The 24120-nt window shown below is 41.3% G+C and overlaps 1 protein-coding gene across 1 annotated transcript in view; it reads right to left on the bottom strand.

Moving 5' to 3' along the window:
* zc3h12b (zinc finger CCCH-type containing 12B) overlaps positions 1-24120 on the bottom strand; it is an 80868-nt gene that overhangs the window by 11074 nt on the left and 45674 nt on the right. The window contains exons 2-3 of the mRNA XM_055643592.1: positions 2840-3624; positions 63-202 (exon numbers count right to left, since the gene is read on the bottom strand). Of these exons, the coding sequence (XP_055499567.1) occupies positions 63-202; positions 2840-3624 (925 nt within the window). The remainder of the gene's footprint in view (positions 1-62; positions 203-2839; positions 3625-24120) is intronic.

Genomic DNA, 24120 nt, shown 5'->3' with positions numbered 1-24120 from the left:
GAAATGGCAGCTATTTTTATACGATCAGATCATTAAGACGTCATACTCGGATGCTGCGTTACCTTTGATCGGTGCATCTGGCCTGGACTGTTCTTTCCTCCAAGCAGGAACAAACACTGTGATGTCTTTGTGTCCTTTTTCCAGGAAATATTCTGCAGCCAGCTGAATTCCAAGGCAAGAGAAGACTTCCTTGTTTCCATGACTACAGGAGGAAAATGAAAGCTTTAGTCATTTTTGTGTTCCAAGTGTGACCTTGGCTGTCATTACACCCCATGAAATTGATAAGCCACTAGAGTGAACAACATGGGCACTGAGAATTATTTAAATTATTGAACATTTGTGGCACAATCAACACTAATAAATACATTTCAGAACTGAAGTAAGGAAATCAAACATTTCTTCATTGTACAATATGGAGGTTTTGCAACAGGATTGCAAATTAGATGCACAAGTTAATTAAAGATTACATGAAAAAAGCTTGGCATCAATCTTGGTCACATCCTGATTACGAACAAAGGTTTCCAAAGCTGCAAGGAAAACCGTTACCTCAGTCACTCCAGAAAATTAGATTTAAGAGAACAAATGTTGCCCACCTCATTAACAAGTGCCTTGCTTTTTGGGAAGACACAGATGATGTCATGAAAAGCATCACCGTGCGTAGGCCTTTGTGGGAGGAATTAATTATATTCTCTGGAATATCAAGAAATCTATAAAAAGTACCAGCTGCGGTATTGCACATTTCATATTGCTGCATTCAACATTTGATGCCTTCATTTTTTTAACTCTATTTTCCCCCTACCATGTAAAAACACCTTCAATTAATACATCATAATGCTGACCGTCACTATTTCATATCATAGGAGAGGTTTGCCTTTTTCATTTTACTTTTTTTTTTTTAATTTTGTATATCCTTTGGCCAGGATTGGCTATTCCTGAAACAAGATGTTGTATTGTGTAGGAAGGAACAGCAGATGCTAGAAAACACCATGCTGGAGTAACTCAGCCGTTCAGGCAGCATCTCCGGAGAAAAGGAAAAGGTGACGTTTCGGGTCGAGACCCTTCTCCAGACTGAAGGCCTGAAATCAGCCCCCTCAGCACGGAGGGATTTTGGTCCTCGTTTCTTTTTAGATCCGCTTGGCCTCGGCAGACTCTGTGAAACTGAAATTATGACTAAGCTGTGTGTGTGTGCTCATGAAAAAAAAATTAAAGGTTGTGGAAGTAGGTCAATAATTGTGTTATTTTATTCACTTGTTGATTTTCTCCCCTTGACATCATCCAACTTATCATGTGCAAGCCTGGACAACAACTAGCTGGCGATCCACTATCACAAGCGGAGTGCATTGGAGCCAAACCTAAACCATCTTATCTGCCATCCACACTCACTTGCTTTCCAAAGCAGATGGTACACAGGATTGCAAATAGATTTGTTCATTGGCCCAGCCCAAGGTGCTGAGCCTTACTATACCCGGTGGGCCGAAAGCCTATTTCCACGCTGTATCCCTAAACTAAACTAAACTAAACCAGCCAATTGCTGAAATCAGCCACCTCAGCACAGAGGAATTTTGATCCTCGAGGTAGACACGAATACCTGGACTAACTCAGCGGGTCAGACAGCATCTCTGGATAGAATAGAAGGAATGGATAATGTTTCAGGTCGAGACCCTTCTCCTGGAAACATCACCCATTCCTTCTATCAAGAGATGCTGTCTGACCCGCTTAGTTACTCCAGCTTTTTGTTGATCTTCAGTTTAAACCGGCATCTGCAGTTCCTTCCTACACAATTTTGATCCTTGTTTCTTTTTAGATTTGCTTGACTCTGGCGTGACGATGAACACTATTTTTACCAAAAGAGTTGGCAATGTATTTTCTCTTTTCATTGGACATTTGGACATTGGTCATTTCATTATTAGTGGTTCCAAAATTAGTCTTTGGCAGAGCATAGGAAACATGGGTGGTTTTCTATTACAGTATGCAGATCGCAGCTTATAATTCATGTAGTAATAATATTTCCAAAGAAAGACACAAAGGAATATTGAAGTCGTTAAAAGTCTGAAATAAAAGCAAAAAGTATCTGTGGAAAAGGTAACACAGAGAATATCTCAGGTCCACAATCTCTCATTAGACCCCAAAACATCTGGGTATAAAACTAGTTATAAAATGCAGAGAATGGAAGGTCGCAAGTAGAAAGGTCTTTCGTAAGGTACAAGCTTGGATGGAGAGAGTATATATATATATATATATATATATATATATATATATATATATATATATATATATATATATATATATATATATATATATATATACACTTTTTGCACTTAGTCTCTCTATCAAAGTTTGTATCTTACAAAAGACCTTTCTACTTGCTATATATATATATAATGAAAGAAGGCAGAATTTTTGTCACCAAAGGATTAGAGTCATAAAGTCATATAGCATGGCCCTTCAGCCCAACTATTCTATGCCTACCAAGATGCCCCATCTAAGCTCGCCCCATTTGCCTGAGTTTTAAATTTTATCCCTCTCACCTTAATGTATAGGTAATTCCCAGCAGTACCCCTACACACCTTTGGTACCTTTGACAACAAAATATAACATTTTCCTTAACTTGTTTTATCAGTAGCTATCATGCCATCAGATGGCCCAAGATCATGAAAGTTATTATACAAATACAAACAATAAAAGTAGAAATTGCGGCAAGCACTAGGCAGGTCGAATCATTGAGAATGGTGACCATTGACAGAAGTCCTTTACTCGAAAGAAGAATTATCATCTTGGAAAGGATGAGGGTAAAAATGTACACTTAAAGTGAGACAAGTTCAATTAGCTTGGGTCTTACCTCATTGCCACATTACTTCCATCGATGACTACAGGTCTCAAATTGTCAGAATCGTCCACCACTTCATCCTCCAAAGACAGTTCTGGGCTGGTGATCTCCTTCACACACTGGCCCCTGGCCACCAAGGTGCCCGTAGTGGCCATACTGTTGGGTTGTGGCTCAGATTCACTTTTGTTCCCAAGTCTGACCAGCTCAGCTAGAATGTCATTAATAAGAGCATCTGATCCCAGTTTATTGAGCACAGTTTGTATCTGTTCTCCCGAATACCCGAGTTTTAAGGCAAACTCCATCTTGGCCTGGTATTCCTTATCCAAACTTGCAGATTTGCAGCCCTCATCGAGTTTGGATTTGTTGTCCTCACTTTGAAAATCCTGCAGGACACCGCCTTTGGAAAGAACAGGTCGTTCGAGGCAAGGCGAGCGGCAGAGCTGTCTGTGTGGTTTGCTCACAATCTCCTTCCCTTTCCTTTTGTGAGGGACTTGTTCTGAATCACTGTCAGAGCTTGTCCAGTCCTCAGAATTTGTCCGACAGTCACCAATCTCGAGATGAAGCTTCTTATCTTCTTTGGAGGAGCTGTTCTCCGTGTTCAACTTCTCAAACATTGACCAGGCAGTCATTACGTTAATTTGGCCTCCCGTGATTTCTATACTCTTCTCTTTTATTTCTAGTACTGCTAGACTCTCATATTCAATGGTATCCTTCAGCTCAATTAACTGCTTCCGCAAACTTGCTGTAATACTCTCGCACTTCTTGTGGTCTGATGAGCACAGGGATAGTATATAATCCTGGAAAAGAAGGAAGATAATTTAGAAGAGTCTGTTACATCCCCTGAAGAAAATACACATATAATTTAGCAATCTTTATCTGAATGCAATGACCACTTGCTGATACGGCTTTCTTCCCTGCTAATTTACATAGAAAAATATGGAACAGTACAGTACAGGAACAGGCCCTTTGGCCCACAATGTCTGTACCACACATGATGTCAAGATAATCTAATTTCACCTGACTGCATGATCCATATCACTCCATATATATGTGCATATCTCAAAGCCTCTTAAAAACCACTATAATATCTGCCTCCACCACCACCCCAGCAGCATGTTCCAGGCACCCACCATCCTCTGTATGAAACATTTCCCCCGCGCATCTCCTTTAAACTTTGCCCTTCCCACCTTAAAGCTATGACCTATAGACTAAGAATTCAATTCAATTTCCCTTTAGAAGAACAAATTTGGTTGAAATTCCCTTTGCACTCCTAACGGCATGTCACACTTGGGGGACCTAATCCGCGAGTTCTGGCGAGTTTGCCCTCGACTCATACTCGCAGCATGGTCGACACGAGGTCGTCGGAGGTCTTCGTAACTCTCCTTCATGCTAGAGCGTGGTCTCCGCGTACTCGAGACCTCAACTAGGTGGCGGCGTTTTTTTAAATATGTTAAAAAATGCCCGCCAGTAAAAAAGGTTGCCATGGAAAAAATCGATACTTTTTTTTAACCCGTAGGCTTAGTCGTAGGTCGTAGCAAGTCATCATGTTAGTCGTAGGTAATTGAGGGTAGACGTAGATAGTCTTCATCATAGTCAAAGGGAGGTCGATGGGAGGTTGAAGGAGATCGAAGGAGATTGAAGGAGGTCGTCTTCACTCTCCAATTTTCCCAAAGTTAGTCATAGCTAGTTGAAGCTGGTCTTCAACATAGTCGAAGGAGGTCGAAGGAGGTCTTCTACATAGTCGAAGGAGGTCTTCAACATGTCATTTTTTCAAATTCTTCTAAACTCGCCAATTAGGTCGCCCAAGTGGGACAGCCTCCTAAAAACTTAATTTGGCATTGAACTAGCACTGTTATCAGCATCAGAAACTAAACTGAGTCCCTATCCAGCACTTGAATTCGCAGTGTGGCAGGGATGGCTCAGCGGCACTAATGGAACACTCTATTGTTATGATATCTTTCAGGCGAGTCATTCAAATACTCTTATTCATGCAGGTCAAAGAAGTGCAGATGAGGCAGCCGAGCTAATATTCATCCCTCAGTTATAACCACCAAAACATATTCAGGTCTTTCACTCGTTTGGTAACAGTTGAAACTTTCAAATCTATCAAAGGCACATTTAAAAAAAAATTCTAAGCTTTCTCCCAGCTATGTGGCTCCTTTGACATTTTGAACATATTTGCCTGGATCAGTTTTGTCAGTTTTCTTTATCATTTTGACAACTCTACTTCACCTCCAAACAATCTTGACAATGAAAAAATTGTCAATGAAACAAGCGCATTCAATAAAGTGACAGATTGCTTTGGCACGAAAATGATAGGTGGATTCAGTTAGTCAGACAACTCTGTTCTTGGGAGAATTTTCATTACTGTGTACTGCACAGTTACTTGTAAATACAGTTCATTGCTGATTTCTCAGGGTGATTAGGGATGAACAATAAATTCTGCAATGAATGATTAAAAATGTCAAAATGGCTGAGATAAATGAAAGAAAAATGGAATAGACAGAGCATCCCAATTATCGATATAATTTTGATCAATTCTTTTTTATTACGGTCCGATGCAAATGACCAATCAATTTTAAAATAACAAATTTAATGCAGCAATTGGGAGAACAGTTTAAGAAACGTTTCCTTTCTTTTGCCATAGCTCTTCCACCCTGAAGCTCTTTACAGATGGGTACTCGCCATGTCCTGAATGGATAAAATCCTTGATGGCAATTTAATGATGTCGATTGAATGCTGGCCTTTCCAGCAGCATTCAGTGTAGGGCTACAAAAAAACCCAACACTTAATGTGGACTTTACACACTGCTCTGCGCTTGTCAGCTGAAAGAGGAAGATGTGGTGAGGATGCTATGTCAAATCATAACGTAAGAGAGGTCACAAAAATTTCTTGTTTCCTTGCTCTATTACAAAATGTTTTGCAAGTCATTTTAGTTAAACTACGTCTGTTTTTGAGGTTGATCATGTCAATTATTGCAGTTTTTAAATGCGTAGAAAACTAAAGTTACCAAACTTCAAAGTATTCAACTGTATGTGGGGTACTAAGACTCTGATAGATAGAAACATAGAAATTAGGTGCAGGAGTAGGCCATTCGGCCCTTCGAGCCTGCACCGCCATTCAATATGATCATGGCTGATCATCCAATTCAGTATCCCGTACCTGCCTTCTCTCCATACCCCGATCCCCTTAGCCACAAGGGCCACATCTAACTCCCTCTTAAATATAGCCAATGAACTGGCCTCAACTACCCTCTGTGGCAGAGAGTTCCAGAGATTCACCACTCTCTGTGTGAAAAAAGTTCTTCTCATCTCGGTTTTAAAGGATTTCCCCCTTATCCTTAAGCTGTGACCCCTTGTCCAGATAAAATACATAAATCAAGTTTGCCTCGTAACAATTTAGTAAATCCAAAAGACATAATGAAATTTAGATTATAAAAATATCCTGGTAGAAACATGTAGCCATCGTCTCCGCTGTTAAGTCTAATGCCATTTCTGAGCTTATCATTCCTCTTTTTTCCAAAAGACCAATTTGTAATAACTTTGGTAATAATCTCCATATTTCAAGGTTTCAAGGTCAGTTTAGTGTCACATGCACCAATTAAGGTACAGTGAAATTTGAGTTACCATACAGCCATACTAAGTGAAAAGCAACAATACACACGACCACATAAAAATTAACATAAACATCCATCACAGTGGTTTCCACATTCTTCGCTGTGATTGAAGGCAATAAAGTTCAGTCTTCTTCCTCTTGTTCTCCCGCGGTCGGGGCAGTCAAACCACCCGCAGTCGGGGCGATCAAAGCCCCCGAAGCCGACGATCGAAGCCCCCGTCGGGGTGATCGAAACTCCCACGTCGGGCAGGTTGAAACTTTCTCCGCGGCTTGGAGCTCCAGAGTCAGCCTCTTCTTACCAGAAACCGCGGGCTTCATGATGTTAAAGTCCACAGGCCCCGCGGTTGGAGCTTCGATCCCTGGCAAAGGGATCGCATGCTCCACGATGTTAAAGTCCCGCAAACTCCTACAGCTTGGAGCTCCCGTTGGTCTCCAGGAAAGGCTGCCAACTCCACGATGTTAGGCCGCAGTGGGGACGGAGATACATTACGGAAAAGAATTACATCTCTGTCGAGGTAAGAGATTAAAAACAGTTTCCCCCAACCCCCTGCCCCCACCCCCACATAAAACACACCAAGGAGCACTAAAACCTACTTTTAACACATACTAAAAATAACAAAAAGAAGAAAGGACAGACAGACTGTTGGCGAGGCAGATATGTTGGGGGAAAGGGAGGGAGAAGGTGGAAAGAGGAAAAACTGAGATTGTTCAGTATTAGAAAGTTCCAAACTTATCGCATGGTCCAAGACCTGCAGTTCTATACCTCCCTTTGCAACTGGATCCTTGATGTCCTCATCGGAGAACCTCGACCAGTGACAACGATAACAACATCACCTTTACATCAACTGGTTCACCTCACAGCTGAGTGCCAAGCCCCTCCGACACGCCTCTCTTTACACCCATGACTGTGTGGTAAAGCACAGCTCTAATGACATCTATAAATCAGCCAACGACACCACTGTTGTAAGCCGAATCACAAGTGACGATGAGTCAGCGTAAAGGAGAGATAGCATACGTACTTGAGTGTTGCCACTACAACTACTTCTCGCTCAACGTCAACAAAACCAAGGAACTAATCGCTGACTTCAGAAAGAGGAAGTCAGGAGACAAGGCAATAATTTTCAGATTGGAGAAGTATGGTAATGTGAAATGTCATCTGTCCATTCCCTCCACTGATGCTGCCTGGCCCCTTCATTTCGTCCAGCAATTTGCTTTTTACTCATGATTCTAGCATCTGCACTCTCTTATGACACCAGTTTTCGTTGGTGGGTCGGCAGTGGAGAGGGTTAGCAGCTTCAAATTCCCGCTCATGAACATTTCAGATGATCTGTCCAGGGCCCAGCACAAAGTTGCAATCACGAAAAAGGTGCAACTGGGCCTCTGGTGTCTTAGAAGTTAATAGTGATTTTTCTTGTCACCGACTATTCTAACAAACTTCTATGGAAGCATTGGAGAAAGTATCCTGACTGGTTACATCAGGAATAATGCACAGGAACACAAGATGCAGTTGAGAGTGGTGGACTCAGCCCAGTCCATCATAGGTACTAATCGCCCCATCATCTGCACAAGGCACTTCCTCAAGACTCTAATCCTAATCATGGTGCTTCTATCATCAAGGATTATCACCATCTGCTAGGATGGTCACCATGCTGTTATCATCGAGCATAAAGTACAAAACCTTGAAGTCTAACACCACCAGGTTCATGAAGATCTACTTTCCGATGACTATCAGGTTCTTGAACCAACCTGCACAACCCTAATTCTACCCCAGCAGCGGAACACTATGGACTACCTCTTGCACTAGCATGGACTTGTTTTTTTCTAATTGTGTTTTGCACTAATGTCTTGTTTTTTTGCACACTGTTTCTTTACATTGTCTTGTAGAATTTGTGCAATGTATAATTGATGTTTTTTGTGTATTGTCTTAGTCCATGTGCCAGTGATGCTCCGACAAGCAAGGTTTTCATTGTGCCTGTACTTGTTTTGCACTGTACTCCTGCATTGACAATAAACTCGACTTGACTTGTTCCAGGCAATTAAATATTAAAGCAGATAATAACTGTCAAATTGTGTCATCAATTGGTGAGGCTATTGCAGTTGTCACCTCTTTTCTAAACCTATGAAGATGATACCCACAACTTCATGATCAGAGCAGTGAGGCACACAACATTTATTGTCGTGTATTTTGGTTGTCAAACAATAAAATGAATAGATGTTAGATATGGTCACAGCAAGGCAACAAGCTCAACTTTCCCATGCTGACTAAGATGCCACAATTACACTAGTCCCACCTACCTATGTCTGGACTATGCCCCTCGAAATCTTTCCTATCCAAGGTTTCAGGTCAGTTTATTGTCACATGTACCTTGTTGGATTATAGGGTACCAATAATTCTTTATTATTTAAATATTTATTTATTATTCCTTAAATATGGCTTTAATTGCCCAGTTTACTAATTGGTACTTCAACTTTTTTTAAATTTATGTTTTGATTTAATTAATAATTAATAATTGTCATAGAAAATTGGCTTTCTGACAAATGGAAAGGAAATTTGAGATTAATAAAAGCTTTCTTTCTCCTTCAATGAACACACGATGAGATTGTCAACCCAAATATCATAACTCATTTTTATCCTTTACAAGTCTGTCATTTCTTTCCAGTGTTTTATAGTTTTTAAATCGAAAAAAAAAATCCATAAGACTTGTAAAACATTACCAATATAAGACTGAAATTCTGAGTAAAGAAAATAGTCTCCAATGCTGCACTGTTTGTGCTGCTAATTTCTGTGATTCCACCATCCATAAAATATTTATTATAATGGCAAGAATTAATTATTACAGTATTAAAATGAAGTAGATAATATAAGTGGAAGAGTTTGTTTTTGAACAGCTTACAACTGTTGCTGATAAGTTTGAAACCGGTTGTCAAATGGACATAATTTAATGATCATAAACAAGCTCAGTGCATGTGAAGAGGAAATATATGAAAGGAAAACCATAAATATTAACTATTCAAGTTCAGGGACATATTTATGCCTAGGACCTTGAAGCTCTCAACCATCTCCGGGGTGTGTACACCATCTCGCCTCCACAAGCCAATACGCAGGTACGCAAATTGGTACATGTTTTTTTTCTGCTTTCAGTGACAACAAATATGTTAAATGGACTTGTAAAGCAAATGTATCCAATGACATTGGTTCATTCTTCTAAATAATTATTTTGAAGAATAAGATCCAAAATATTGACATTCAGGAAACAAACTGACTTCAGGAACAAATCAATGTTGTCAATATGTTGCTACTGTAACTTTACAGTACCCTGACTATCATTAACAGATCTGTGATCACTGGTCTGTGGAGGATTTGAGTGAATAACTGTACATTTAAGTAGGAGTTTTCTTTTTTCTATAGAAGTCTACAGTATTCCCCTCATATTGATCTATTGAAAGAACATTTAGTTACAGGACAAAGTTCCTGTGGGGCAGGGGGATTATTCAGCACTCATTCATCAACCGTGATCCCAGATTAGGATGTTCCATATGGAGATAGGAGGGTAATGTTTCATTTTTCAGTCCAGCTAATTTAACATCAACTTGGTCTCAATGGCTCAATAAATGCTCTCTTTACCAACTGAGGCACAAATGCAGTCACATACCATGTGACCAATGCCTAATCTTTTAACCAAAGTCAATGCAAGAGATTTGCTAGTCTCCAACATCAGCCATTTTAATGCCAAATGATTCTAATGTTTCCATTGTTCCTGATGTTACCAGATATTACCGTGACCAAAATAATTGTTTTTTATAAATTACAGAGATTTTCCTTTCCACAAAAAATATGACAAAAGGTAACTCAGCGGGCCTCTCTGGAGACATGGATAGGTGACGTTTCGGGTCAGAACTTTTATTCAGACTGATTGAAGTAGGGGGAAAAATTGCAAGAGGGGTGCGGGCGGAAGAGGGTCCTGCAAGACCACTCAAGGGCATGCACACACCACGTCTGAGTTTTGAAGCTAAACTCTGAATTTATCACTTTTCCAGTAATAATGAGATCATTAATCAACCTCTGTTGAATCAACTTTGTAACTCTGATGATGTATGAAACATATCTTGTAACGTTCCTCATTTGACCTCAAAGCCAATAAATGCCATTCTCCACTAATCATCATGGCATTGTTACCTTACCCACAGCTTCTCTGCCATCAGTCTGTCACCAATCACACAGCTGAAGAAATATCCTGATCAAACTGGAAATATCAGCCGTTTTGTAACGGCAAATTTCGAACTGCACCAGCTGTTCTGGTAATGTAACTGCTGAGTTCCAAGTTATACGCCTGAGATGACTGGTAAGAACTATCAGCTCTTGCTTCTTTTCGGAAAGAAGCAGTACTTTCAAAACGTAAATCCTTCCTAAAGCATTGGCATATGCATGATTTTAAAATCCACCCCCACTTTATTGTTCAGAAAATAACCCGAGGTTACTGCTTTCCTCGAGTGCCATAGTATATCTACTCAAATGAAGAGCGTTTTCAATTAGGTTTCAGTTTCCTAAATTTCACATTTTCACTCTTTTTTTAATAAAAATTTAAATTGCAGCAAAATATTTTATGTCATGTCATGTCAAACAGGAAAAAGATAACCAAGTGTGAAATTAAAGATAGGCAAATTGTTCCCCTGAGAACACTTATCTGTGCAATACCACAAGTCAAATCCCTCCAGCATTTAATAACGTTGAACAAATCTCTGGCATCTTGGTGTCAATAACACACAAATCATATCTGAATTTTCAAAACCCCAATATCACCGACTTAAAATCTATGAAACAAGCACAAACAATGAAACCACCACAAATGCACTCAACTAGCTTAACTGTACTATTCAGCGATTCATTTCAACTCAGCCTAACAGATACAACAAACTAATTTTTCCATACATTTCACATTTAAAATGTTCAATAATCTAGGGAAAATTATTGGTCAAAAGTGTGAGAATATGAATATAGTGATTTTATTAAACTACATGTGTGGGAAAGAACTGCAGATGCCGGTTGAAATCGAAGGTAGACACAAAATGCTGGAGTTATTCAGAGGGACAAGCAGCATCTCTGGGGAGAAGGGATGGCTGACGTTTCAGGTCGAGACCCTTCTTCAGATTAATGTCAGGGGAGTGGGTAGTACAGAGATAAAATGTAGTCGGAGACAGTAAGGCTGGCGGTCTTATCATATCATTCCCAATCTGACCTGGGCCTCCACGATTGTCAGAGCGAGGCCCAGCGCAAATTGGAGGAACAGCACCTCATATTTCGCTTGGGTAACTTACACCCCAGCGACATGAACATTGACTTCGCTAACTTCAAGTAGCCCTTGCTTTCCCTCTCTCTGTGTCAAATCCAACGGGATCCCAATCTGACCTTTGTCCTGTCACTATTGTCAAAGCGAGGCCCAGCACAAATTGGAGAAAGAGAACCTCATATTTCGCAGTGGTATGAACATTGACTTCTCTAACTTCAAGTAGCCTCTGCTTTCCCTCTCTCTCCATCCCCTCCCCCTTCCCAGTTCTGCCACCAATCTTACTGTCGGGGGTAGTGGTGGAGACAGATACGATAGTGGCATTTAAGGGGATTTTGGATAGGCATATGGATATGCAGGGAATGGGGAGGTATGGATTATGTGCAGACAGATAAGTGGATTTTGCTATCATGTTCAACACAGAGATTGTGGAGCGAAGGGCCTGCTCCTGTTCTTTGTTCTAGGTTCTATGATGCCGTAAGACAAACCAGGGTACGGGGGAGAACAACTGGTTAAGGGAGGTCAAAGGCTTCTATGTGAGGCTTCTGAATGTGGTATGTCCACTGAGCTTTTGTAAATGAACATAAAATGCGCCAGTGAAAGACAAGAGAGAGTTGATCAGCTCTAGCTGATACAAGTGGGCTGAATAGAATTCTCCACTTCTCGAAATACTATTGACCGGTTTAGCACTTCTGATTCTGCTGGACTGCAAAAACATTTAAAAACACACAGCACCAGCTTGTTCTAAAATGTATACAATCCACTAAGATACTAGCATTAGTAGCGCCTTCTTGCAACTGTTACTTCATCGGTAAAGATTGCGAAAGGTCAAGTTCACATTTAACAAGCAACGCTACCAGCACACTACCATATGTTATGAAATGCTATTTGTTAATATATGACGGGCAGTATTTAGTCATAAAACAAAATTATAATTCCAGGAACAATACAGTTAAACAGTTAGAAAACCGGGACAACATATTCTATTAACCAATGAATAGCACTTCTAGAACTAGAGGAAGCCATTCAGCCCACTTGTGCCAATGTTAGCTCTTTGACTGGAGCTGATTAAACCTCTCTGAGATTTCACCACAGTATTTTTTCATGTGCTCAGTATTCTGTCCATTGCATGAAATGATTTCATTGCAGTCATACGTTTCCCATTCTGAAATTTGTAACATGTCTTCCACTATCTTTATTCTCCTCCTATGTCAAATCTTTGTGTAGGCAGGAACTGTAGATGCTGGTTTAAACCGTAGACACAAAATGCTGGAGTAACTCAGCGGGACGGGCAGTATCTCTGGAGAGAAGGAATGGGCGACGTCACCTATTCCTTCTCTCCAGAGATGCTGCCTGTTCCGCTGAGTTACTCCAGCTTTTTGTGTCAATGTCAAATCTTTACTGCTTTATTAACAACTGGTCAATCATGGCCAATCAAGCAGAAATACAGCCTTTCAAAACAGTTCACAACTTCAAATATATCTGCATAGTCTCTGTTTCAATGTTTAAGCCTTTCTACATAACAAAACCTCTGATCCTCGGAATTCATCTAATGATCAAAATAAACAAACTGAGAAAGTATAAGCAGACTGTTCCTCTGTGAAATTAAATGCTAAAACCAAAATGAAACTGAAGCACTTTCTATTTTTAACATATTTTTGTTAAAACCACCGATACGGTTAGTTTCTATGTAATACTACGACCATATGTTGCACTGCTCAATAAAGTTTTAAAAACATCTAGTTAGGCTGGCAGGCAGGAAAGGCAACTAAACCTTTTGTAAAAGTATAGCCATAAACATACTCACAGTGAAACAGCAGGTCTGAGCAGTGCTTTGTGGAACGGAGGACTGTTTGCAAGCGTGTTTCTCCTGTCCTGGCAAGCAGTATCTAAATGCTTTGGGGGATTACCGGCCATTCCCCTTTATTACACTAACATCCGCCCACATCTGTGACGCAACGTCATTCAGTCAACTACAAATCGTGCTCTGGTGCCTGTGCTATTTCTGTGACGTCTATATCTGTATCAGCACTTTCACATGCCAAGCCCCAAGATAGGTAATGAATACTAATTGCCAGTGGTTCACTCACAACATTGAGAAATAACTACGAGACCGAAATTGATCAAACAGGCAATATTATTATTTTTTTTTTAAGCAGGAGATTTCAACATTTAGTGAATTGAGTATTTTCAACCGAACCCATGGGTTGCTATGCATTAATCATAGCGCTCATTCCTGTGTTTAGACTTCATGTTTGCAATGTACTTATGCATCTTGTGTACTCCACGATATCAGGGTGTGAAATATACAGAGCAAGGTCCCAGTTTAAACCTCTTTGTTTTCTGTCACGCTAACAGGTTGCAGCATCATTGGCAAGCTGAATTCTGGAGCACACGATTGTCACACAGGGAAGTGGGCTTGCATGTGCCATACACAGCCAGCAACAGCTGTGACGCCCTCCACAGTCGAATATCTCAACACTGTATTAATGCTTTCAGAGATTCTGTGGCAGCAAGTCCATATATTAAATGACTTTTCAGCAGAACACCCAACGCTTCAGCACACAACCAAAACTTGCCAATTTAGTGGGTGAACACATTAATATAACTTAGAAAGAATGCAACCAGCTGACATCAACCTTCAGGATTGAGTTCAACCCACATGCCTTTGCAAAACTCATTCACATTATAGTATATCAAATCTACAACTTGTATATTTTATAAATGAATAGATATTTTTTTAACCAATTAACAATTCCACTTAGAAAATAATTGATTTGAGAATTTAATTTATCTCTTTTAAAATTATTTGTGTATCTGAGAATCACCAAATATCCCAGGCCAGCACAGTGGTGCTTAAGAAGGAACTGCAGATGCTGGAAAATGGAAGATACACAAAAATGCTGGAGAAACTCAGCGGGTGCAGCAGCATCCATGGAGCGAAGGAAATAGGCAACGTTTTGGGCCGAAACCCTTCTTCAGAGTTCTTCAGACTGATGCACAGTGGTGCAACTGGTAGAGCTGCTGCCTCACTGCGCCTGAGACCCAGGTTCACTCCTGTCTGTATGGTATTTGCTCGTACTCCCTGGGACTGCGTGGCTTTCCTCCTGGTGCTCCGGTTTCCTCCCACATCCCATGCGGGCTTGTAGGTTGATAGGCTTCCACAAATTGCCCCTTCTATATATAGAGTAGATACGAAAGTGGGATAACGTGCAACGAATGTGAACGGGTGATCATCGGTCAGCGTGGTCTCGGTGGGCAGAAGGGCCTGTTTCCACGCTGCATCTTTCAATCAATTTGTCAATCTTTGTCAACGAAAAGATCTGCATCTTTTAATCAATTTCAATCAATACTCAAGGATGTTCAAATTAAGATGAGGATTTATTAGGCAGCAGGGATGAAATACCAGTTCTATGTGAGCTGCCCAGGCTCAAAAGATATTAAAATACGACTTCCTTTAAGGAATTTGTGCAAATATCATATCATTCTGGAAAGGGAAGATTTTGGAGAAAATAAGGCAAAGACCATACTGGGGCAATGGGGAGATAGGTAGGGTGATGACCATTTTGGAGGTATGGGTTTGGCAGATGAAGGTTAATTTATAGCTTGTTGAGATGATGCCCCAATCATAGACTTACTCCTCTAAGTCTCATTATGAATCAGGCTAAGCATTTATCACTTGAGGTGTTGTGTATAGTTTTGAATCGTAGAATCATACAGCATGGAACCAGGTCATTTGGCCCAACTCGTCAACACCAACTGTACAAACATAACCTTTGTTCCACCAAGTCCATGCCAACCATCAACCACTCATTTTCACCAATACTGCATTAATCCCGTTTTTTATTCCCCCCACATTCCCCCATTAACCTGCTCTCCAGATTCTACCACTCACCTATGAGCAATTTAAGGACTAAGGACAATTTACACCAGCCAATTGACCTAGCAAACTGCAAATCTTTGGGATATGGAAGAAATCCAGAACATCCGAGGGGAACTCATGTAGTCACATGTAAGACGTGAGGCTCTGTACTAAAAATAGCTGAGGTTAGGATTGACCTTGGTCTTTGCACGGAGGCAGAGGCTCCACCCACTACGTCATCATGGTCCATTATCTAAAGAATGACACACATGCCAAGAAGGAAGTACTCAGAATATTCACTGAACTGATTTTCGGGATGACTGATTTGCCACAGGGTGAGAAATTTAATAGACGATGCCTGTATTCTATGGAGTTTAGAAAAATGGGAAATCTTATTGAAACATATTAATTCTTAAGATTTGCAGGCCGCATACAACAAGGATGTTTCTCTTGACTGTGGAGTCTAGAACCAGGATTTAGCGTCTCAAAATGAAAAATTGCCCATTTAAGACTGAGATGAAGAGATATTACTTCATGAAAAGGGTTGCAATGTTTTTAGATATCTCTAGGCCAGAGATTAATTATGATTACCTTATTCGATTTACTATGTTGATCTTGAGGAGTTCCTGGTATACTTTTTCTGCATGGTAATGGCTTGTGAATATATTTGCTAGCTATTTAATGAACTGCTGGTGAGTTGAGGTTTCAATTCCTGATTGATGCCAATCCAGTGATGTTTCCATGATGCCAGTGAACACCATGGAGACAACATTCTGGAGCAGAGGCGTTTAGTTTTGTGTATTGTACTGAGATACAGTAAAAAACATTTTGTTGTGGACTATCCAGTCAGCGGAAAGATTATCCATGAATACAATCAAGTCATCCACAGTGTGCAGATACAGGACAAAGCGAATAACATTTTGTTCAAAGTATAGTCCGATTGAAAACAGCCCAAGGGTCTCCAATGGGGTAGATGGGAGTTCAGGACCGCTCTCTAGTTGGTGATAGAGTGGTTCAGTTGCCTGATAACAGCTGGGATAAAACTGTCCCTGAATCTGGAGGTGTGCGTTTTCAAACTTCTGTACCTCTTGCCTGATGAGAGAGAAGAGAAGGGAGAGTGTCCAGGATGAGACTCATTCTTGTTTATGCTGACTACCTTGCTGAGGCAACGTGAAAAGTATGTGGGGTCAATGGAAGGGAGGTTGCTTTACATGATGGTCTGGGTGAGTCCTCAATGCTCTGCAATTTCTTGCGGTCTTGGATGGAGCTGCTCACGAACCAGGCTGTGATGCATCCCGGTAAAACGTTTTCTACAGCACATCTGCAGAAGAAGGTGAGAGTTGTCGGGGACATGTCGAACTTCCGAAGCTTTTTAAGGAAGTAGAAGCATTGGTGTGCATTCTTGGCCATTTCTTTTGATATGGCTGGTCAAGGACAAGTGGGCCTAGGTTTCATCCTCGGTTAGCAGGTGGCATGAAGCTGGAGATGAGGATGAGTCTTCATTGTTCTTCTCGCACAGTGTGTTAGGTTGGGGTGTGAGTGAAGCTTGTTTTGCCAGAAAAGCTTCCAGTGGAACATTCATACTTGGAGAAATACTCCCAAGGCAAATTTAATTTTACTTTTATGTCTATTGCGTTTTATACACTAGAAGATGGTATATCCATTTTTCATTGACATGCATGAATATATGCAATTAATCTGATATCTGAACTTATCAAAAAACGTTGTTGATACAAACATAGAAAAAGCAAGAGCCTCAAGAATAAGCCTCAAATTCAGTCTGCGATTCATCAAGGTCCTTGATGATTTCTATTCCATTGCCTTCCTAAGCAATTCTCACATCCTTTGATTACCTTAATGCCCAGATATCTATTGGTTTCTGTTTTGAATTAGCTCAATGAACTTAACAGTTCTCTGGCCTAGAGATATCTAAAAACATTGCAACCCTTTTCATGAAGTAATATCTCTTCATCTCAGTCTTAAATGGGCAATTTTTCATTTTGAGACGCTAAATCCTGGTTCTAGACTCCGCAGTCAAGAGAAACATCCTTGTTGTATGCGGCCTGCAAATCTTGTAAGAATTAATATGTTTCAATAAGATTTCCCATTTTTCTAAACTCCATAGAATACAGGCATCGTCTATTAAATCCCCCCCTCCCCCCCCCCCCCCCCCCCATGCAATGCCGCCATGTTCCTGAATAATGAACAAATGCTCCATGGAGCACCACACGTTAATGCATTGTCAGAAACATTGTATTTCAACAGCCTATGTTTGCATTCGTGCAAATAGCCCTTTATCGATTAAATGACCTAATACTTAGCTTTGTTAATTACTTCAGTTGCTTACTTAATTACTTCCGACCCTTAGATATTTCTCAGAACCTCTACACTTAGCAAACTATTTTTATCGAGAGAATGTGCTTCAGGGTTTGGAAGGAACAATTTGGAACACACAATGTGTCAGGCGAGCAGTAATCACCAAGTTTACTCAGCAACAGCTACAAAATCTGGGTTGGAACAAAAGCAAGTTTGTCAAGGAGATACTTGGTTTAGAAAAAGAATGACCTATTAATTATCCTTTTAAAACCCATTTATTTCCAGGAACTAGAATCGCCTATAGTTTAACAATACCTAGGGCAAAATGACAAACTAAGGCAAACATTCTCCTCAATGAAAAATGGGTTAAGCTCACGTTGTAGAGATTCCTGTGCGTCAGAATCACGTATTCACAACACACATTTAAATGTGTTACAAAGATTCACCCTGATGACAGGGATTACGAAAGTGAAATCCACACGTGCATGTTTGATTACTTAGTTACGGTGCTAAATATAAAAATGTGTGAACAGCAAACAGCCAGTTAGATCAGAGACTCAGTGAGCCATCTACAGTCCACTAAGGGCCTTGACCCCAAAACGTCACCTATTCCTTTTCTCCAGAGATGCTGCGTGCCCTGCTGAGTTACTCCAGCTTCTTGTGTCTATCTACAGTTCACTAAATCCAAGTGACATATGTTAAGTGCCATTTTTAACATTCACCAATGACATTTTCCTGATGAAAGCTGCCCTGATCCTTATCAGTAGATCTCAGGGGTGATTTTACAGGAGACTCCGATGAAGAGTTTTGGACTTGAAATGTTAAATGCTCTTCATTACACAGGTGCCGTCTGACCCATTAAATGTTAACACCATTTTCTGTTTTATTTCAAGCAGTTACTTTTGCTTCTCCAAAGAATTCCAACCATCTGCAAGGCACTCAGGAGTGTGGCAGAATAATACCTATCTGTCTTAATGATGCAGATTCAACAATCAAGTTCAACACCATTTAGGACAAGAAGATGAACACAAAAAGCTGGAGTAACTCAGCGGGTCAGACAGCATCTCAGGAGAAAATGATTAGGTGACGTTTTGGGTGGCGAGTGAAAAAGGGTCTCGACCCGAAACTTGAGTCTGAAGAAGGGTCTGGACCCAAAACGTCACCTATTCTTTTTCTCCAGCGATGCCGTCTGATCCGCTGAGCTACTACAGGTTTTTGTGTCTATCTTCAGTTTAACCAGCAGCTGCAGTTCCTTCCTACACAAAGTGGCCACTTAATTGGCATTTCATCCGCAGATAACAATTCACTCTGTACCAATCTGTTCATCTCAGCTGCATTGTGTATGTATTGGCGCCAAAACGTGCAGCAACAACTTGCCAACGTTTCTTCAATAGCTTCTCTCAAATTTGTAAGCGGTGCTACAAGACCAGGGTAGCCGACCTAATCTTCTTCTCCAGAGACGCCTGACCCGCTGTACTGTAATGGCGTTGGTCACTGTACTCAAACATAAGAGTGTGAGATATGGGAGAAGTTGTTTTTTTGTGCTGCTTTGCCATGCAATAAAATCCCAATTAATGTTTTACCTCAATGCTATTCTCCTGCACTAACCTCATATCTAATGATTCTTTGTATATATCCAACAATCTATCGCTCTATCTTGAATATTCAGTGACTCACGTTGCCACCACAATCCTCTTGAATAGAGGATACTCCAATGATTCACTGCCCTCTGGGTGAAGACTAGCCTCGAGTAAAACCACACCCAAGGGAAGTCGCACGTAATGTGGGTCACTCAATTCCTACCTAATAGTTCTCTGGGAGTGCCGGCACTTGCATGGGTTGCACAATGGATGGGACAGCAAACGTGAGGTGGAAGTTGCTAGTTTCACAAGGTAAATGCCTTGTCCAGTACTGCCCTGATTGCAGAAGGAAGCCTTTACCACATAGTCACTGAATTCTCTTTCCTATCGTCACCAATCATTATTTCCCCTCCCTCCACCAACTGACTATAATCACAAATGATCACACGCACTCAATCAGACTTGCAATCCATTTTGATATAGTGGTCCCGCAATCCTCCATTGGTTTGGTTTAGTTTAGTTTAGAGATACAGTGTGGAAACCGGCCCTTCGGCCCACCGAATCCACACTGACCAACAATCACCCTGTACACTAGTTCTACCCTACACACTCGGGACAATTTGGAGGAGTCAATTAACCTATAAACCTGCACGTCTTTGGAATGTGGGAGGAAACCTGAGGACCCTGAAAGAATCCACACGGAGATCGTACAAACTCCGTACAGACAGCACCCTTCTCAGAATTGAACCCGTGTCTCTGACGCTGTAAGATAGTAATTCTATACAAGGATAGTATGGTGCAACACAATTTTGGAGTTAAATCTAATTACGGGTTGGGTGATGGGTGATGGGTGGGGAGGGATACGAAGCAGGTATATCATCACCTTTTGTTTTTCTTTCGGTTTTGGTCTTTTTATTTCTCTACGTCTTTCTTATTTCTTTTACTTACTCACTCTTTGGCTACACCAAGTTGGTAGTCTAGGGGTTCTATTCCTGCACATCCACTTTTTCTCTCTTGCTTTTTCTCTCTTCTTTTCTCTCATCTTTAGCTAAACATTAAAATTGAAGCTGTACAATAACTGTATTTTGTCATATGCCGCTGCTTATATTTTCTACACTGCTTCTAATAAATTAATTTAAAAAAAAAGATATTAACTCTACCGCTGCGCCACGGTACCTCCCTGGTTCTGGTACCTCTGTCTCTTTGTTACCACCATGCCCTGAGGTCCTCCACAAACCTCTCCCCACTCCTCTACCATTCATGATTTCTTCGTTTTCACTTTATCCAATGTGGTCTCTACCCTTTGGCAATTAGAATTGCACTGTCTTCTCACCAAACAATCATAGTTACCTTTGCTATTCACAGTCCCCTCTTAGTCTTGCTTCATGCTTTCGACAAAGTCCCACATAAGAGATTAGTATACAAACTTAAAGCACACTGTATTGGGGGTTCAGTATTGATGTGGATAGAGAACTGGCTGGCAGACAGGAAGCAAAGAGTAGGAGTAAACTGGTCCTTTTCACAATGGCAGGCAGTGACTAGTGGGGTACCGCAAGGCTCAATGCTGGGACCCAAGCTATTTACGATATATATTAATGAATTGGACGAGGGAATTGAATGCAACATCTCCAAGTTTGCGGATGACACGAAGAGGGGGGCAGTGTTAGCTGTGAGGAGGATGCTAGGAGGCTGCAAGGTGACTTTGATAGGCTGGGTGAGTGGGCAAATGCATGGCAGATGCAGTATAATGTGGATAAATGTAAGGTTATCCACTTTGGTGGCAAAAACAGGAAAGTAGACTATTATCTGAATGGTGGCCGATTAGGAAAAGGGGAGATGCAACGAGACCTGGGTGTCATGGTACACCAGTCATTGAAAGTAGGCATGCAGGTGCAGCAGGCAGTGAAGAAAGCGAATGGTATGTTAGCATTCATAGCAAAAGAATTTGAGTATAGGAGCAGGGAGGTTCTACTGCAGTTGTACAGGGTCTTGGTGAGACCACTCCTGGAGTATTGCGTACAGTTTTGGTCTCATAATCTGAGGAAAGACATTCTTGCCATAGAGGGAGTACAGAGAAGGTTCACCAGACTGATTCCAGGGATGTCAGGACTTTCATATGAAGAAAGACTGGATAGTCTCGGCTTGTACTCGTTAGAATTTAGAAGATTGAGGGGGGATCTTATAGAAACTTACAAAATTCTTAAGCGGTTGGACAGGCTAGATGCAGGAAGATTGTTCCCGATGCTGGGGAAGTCCAGATCAAGGGGTCACAGTTTAAGGATAAGAGGGAAATCTTTTAGGACCGAGATGAGAAAAACATTTTTCACACAGAGAGTGGTGAATCTCTGGAATTCTCTGCCACAGAAGGTAGTTGAGACCAGTTCATTGGCTATATTTATTGGGAGATAGATGTGGCCCTTGTGGCTAAAGGGATCAGGGGGTATGGAGAGAAGGCAAGTACGGGAGGGATATTGATTTGGATGATCAGCCATTATCATATTGAATGGCGGTGCAGGCTCGAAGGGCTGAATGGCCTACTCCTGCACCCAATATCTATGTTTCTATGAAGACCAGGGATTCATTTCCCACCCCATCAATCTATTACTCTTCACATTCTCACCCCCACAGCGATGCTTGTCCTTTTGTAGGCCATAATGACATGTGTTGAAAGAATGGATCGACTGGGGTTATATTCACTGAAATTTATAAGGACGTGAGGGGACCTTATACAAACATATAAAATTCTTAAGGGATTGGACAGGCTAGATGCAGGAAAATGTTTCCTGATGTTATGGGAGTCCAGGACCAGGTGCCACCGTTTAAGAATAAGGCGTACGCCGTTTAGGACGGAGACGAGGAATAACTTTCTCAACCAGAGAGTTGCTAATCTGTGGAATTCTCGGCCACAGAAGGTAGTGGAGGCCAATTCACTGGATGTATTTAAGAGAGAGTTAGGCCTAATGGAATCAAGGGATATGGGGAAAAAGCAGGAACGGGGTATTGAGTTTAGATGATCAGTCATGATCATATTGAATGGCGGTGCTGGCTTGAAGTGCCGAATGGCCTACTCCTGCTCTATGTTTCTATAACAATTGGAAAAGGCAAAATCCCTCTCTAATAACTCACAACTTGACTTTCATTCTAGCTAATGAAAACAGAACAGTATAATTATTAAATTCAATAGGATGCCTTTGTCCAGGCTTCACTAGGAACCTTAACCCTTAGTAGATCTACCCCTCCTCCCCCTTCCGCACCACTCTCCATGACTTTAAATGCATAGATGGCCAAATGTTTCCAAAGTTCTTCTCTAGATTCACAACAAAGATTCCATGATTTCCACCTACTTGCAGCCAAAGTCAATTTAAGAGATGTCAGCCTTTGTCACAGCATAAAGAAACAATTAAAAAAAAATTGTTATACTGTACCTGTCAGACAGTCATTCAAAGGTACAGTACTGAAAAAGTGCCTTCAGCCCAAAGAGCCCACCTTTCCCACCACTAATATACACTATATACAGTAATCGCACATTAACCCAATGTTTGTTATTCTCCTTACTTTCTCATCAACTCTCTCAAGAGTCTACTATGCAACTCTACATGAAGGACAATTTACAGTTACCAATTAACCTAACGACCAGCAGGTCTTTGGGATGTGGGATGAAACTAGAAGAAATCCACACAGCCCACAGGGAGGACCTGCGGACTCCACAGAGATAGAACACAAGGTCAGAACTGAATGTATGTCTCTGCTATTGTGAAGCAGCAACTGTAATAGTTGCCCCATTGTTCCGCTCAGAAATGTAAAGCATTTTACAAGCTACTCAGCATTTTTCCAAATGTGGTCAATGTTGTTATGTAGGAAGAGTACCAAACAATTTGCATTGTCTCTCATAAGCGACAATGTGGTAACGGCCTCACAATTTCTCTTCACTCACATTGATTGGGGGGGGGGATATTGGCCATATATTAACACCCTGCTCTTCAAAAATAGTATTTTGCATCCATCTGCGAGACTTGGTAGGATCTCATCTAAAAACCAGCAACTTGACCAACGTTCAATACGCAGAGACCGCTCCCTCTGTAACTCCCTGGTCAATTCGACCCTTCTCACCCAAACCACCCCCTCTCCTGGCACTTTCCTTTGCAACTGCAGGAAATGCTACACTTGTCGCTTTACCTCCCCCCGTGACTCCATCCAAGGACCCAAGCAGTCTTTCCAGGTGCGGCACAGGTTCACCTGCACCTGCATTGGTGTCGGCATGGTGATCGCTTCGCCCAACACCTCCGTTCGGTTCGCAATAACCATCCTGATCTCCCGGTGGCTCAGCACTTCAACTCCCCCTCCCATTCCGAATCCGACCTTTCTGTCCTGGGTCTCCTCCTTGGCCAGAGTGAGTCCCACCGCAAATTGGAGGAGCAGCACCTCATATTTTGCTTGGGTAGTTCACACCCCAGCGGTATGAACATTGACTTCTCCAATTTCAGGTAGTCCTTGCTTTCTCCTTCTTTCACCCTCCTCTTCCCAGCTCTCCCACAGCCCACTGTTTCCGCCTCTTCCTTTCTTCTTCCCGACCCCCCCACCCCCACATCAGTCTGAAGAAGGGTCTTGACCTGAAACGTTGCCTATTTCCTTCGC

The sequence above is a fragment of the Leucoraja erinacea genome, chromosome 12 (assembly GCF_028641065.1).
Source record: "Leucoraja erinacea ecotype New England chromosome 12, Leri_hhj_1, whole genome shotgun sequence".
NCBI classification, from domain to species: Eukaryota; Metazoa; Chordata; class Chondrichthyes; order Rajiformes; family Rajidae; genus Leucoraja; species Leucoraja erinaceus.
Note: the sequence above shows the minus strand (reverse complement) of the source record. Positions and strands in the feature narration are given on the sequence as shown.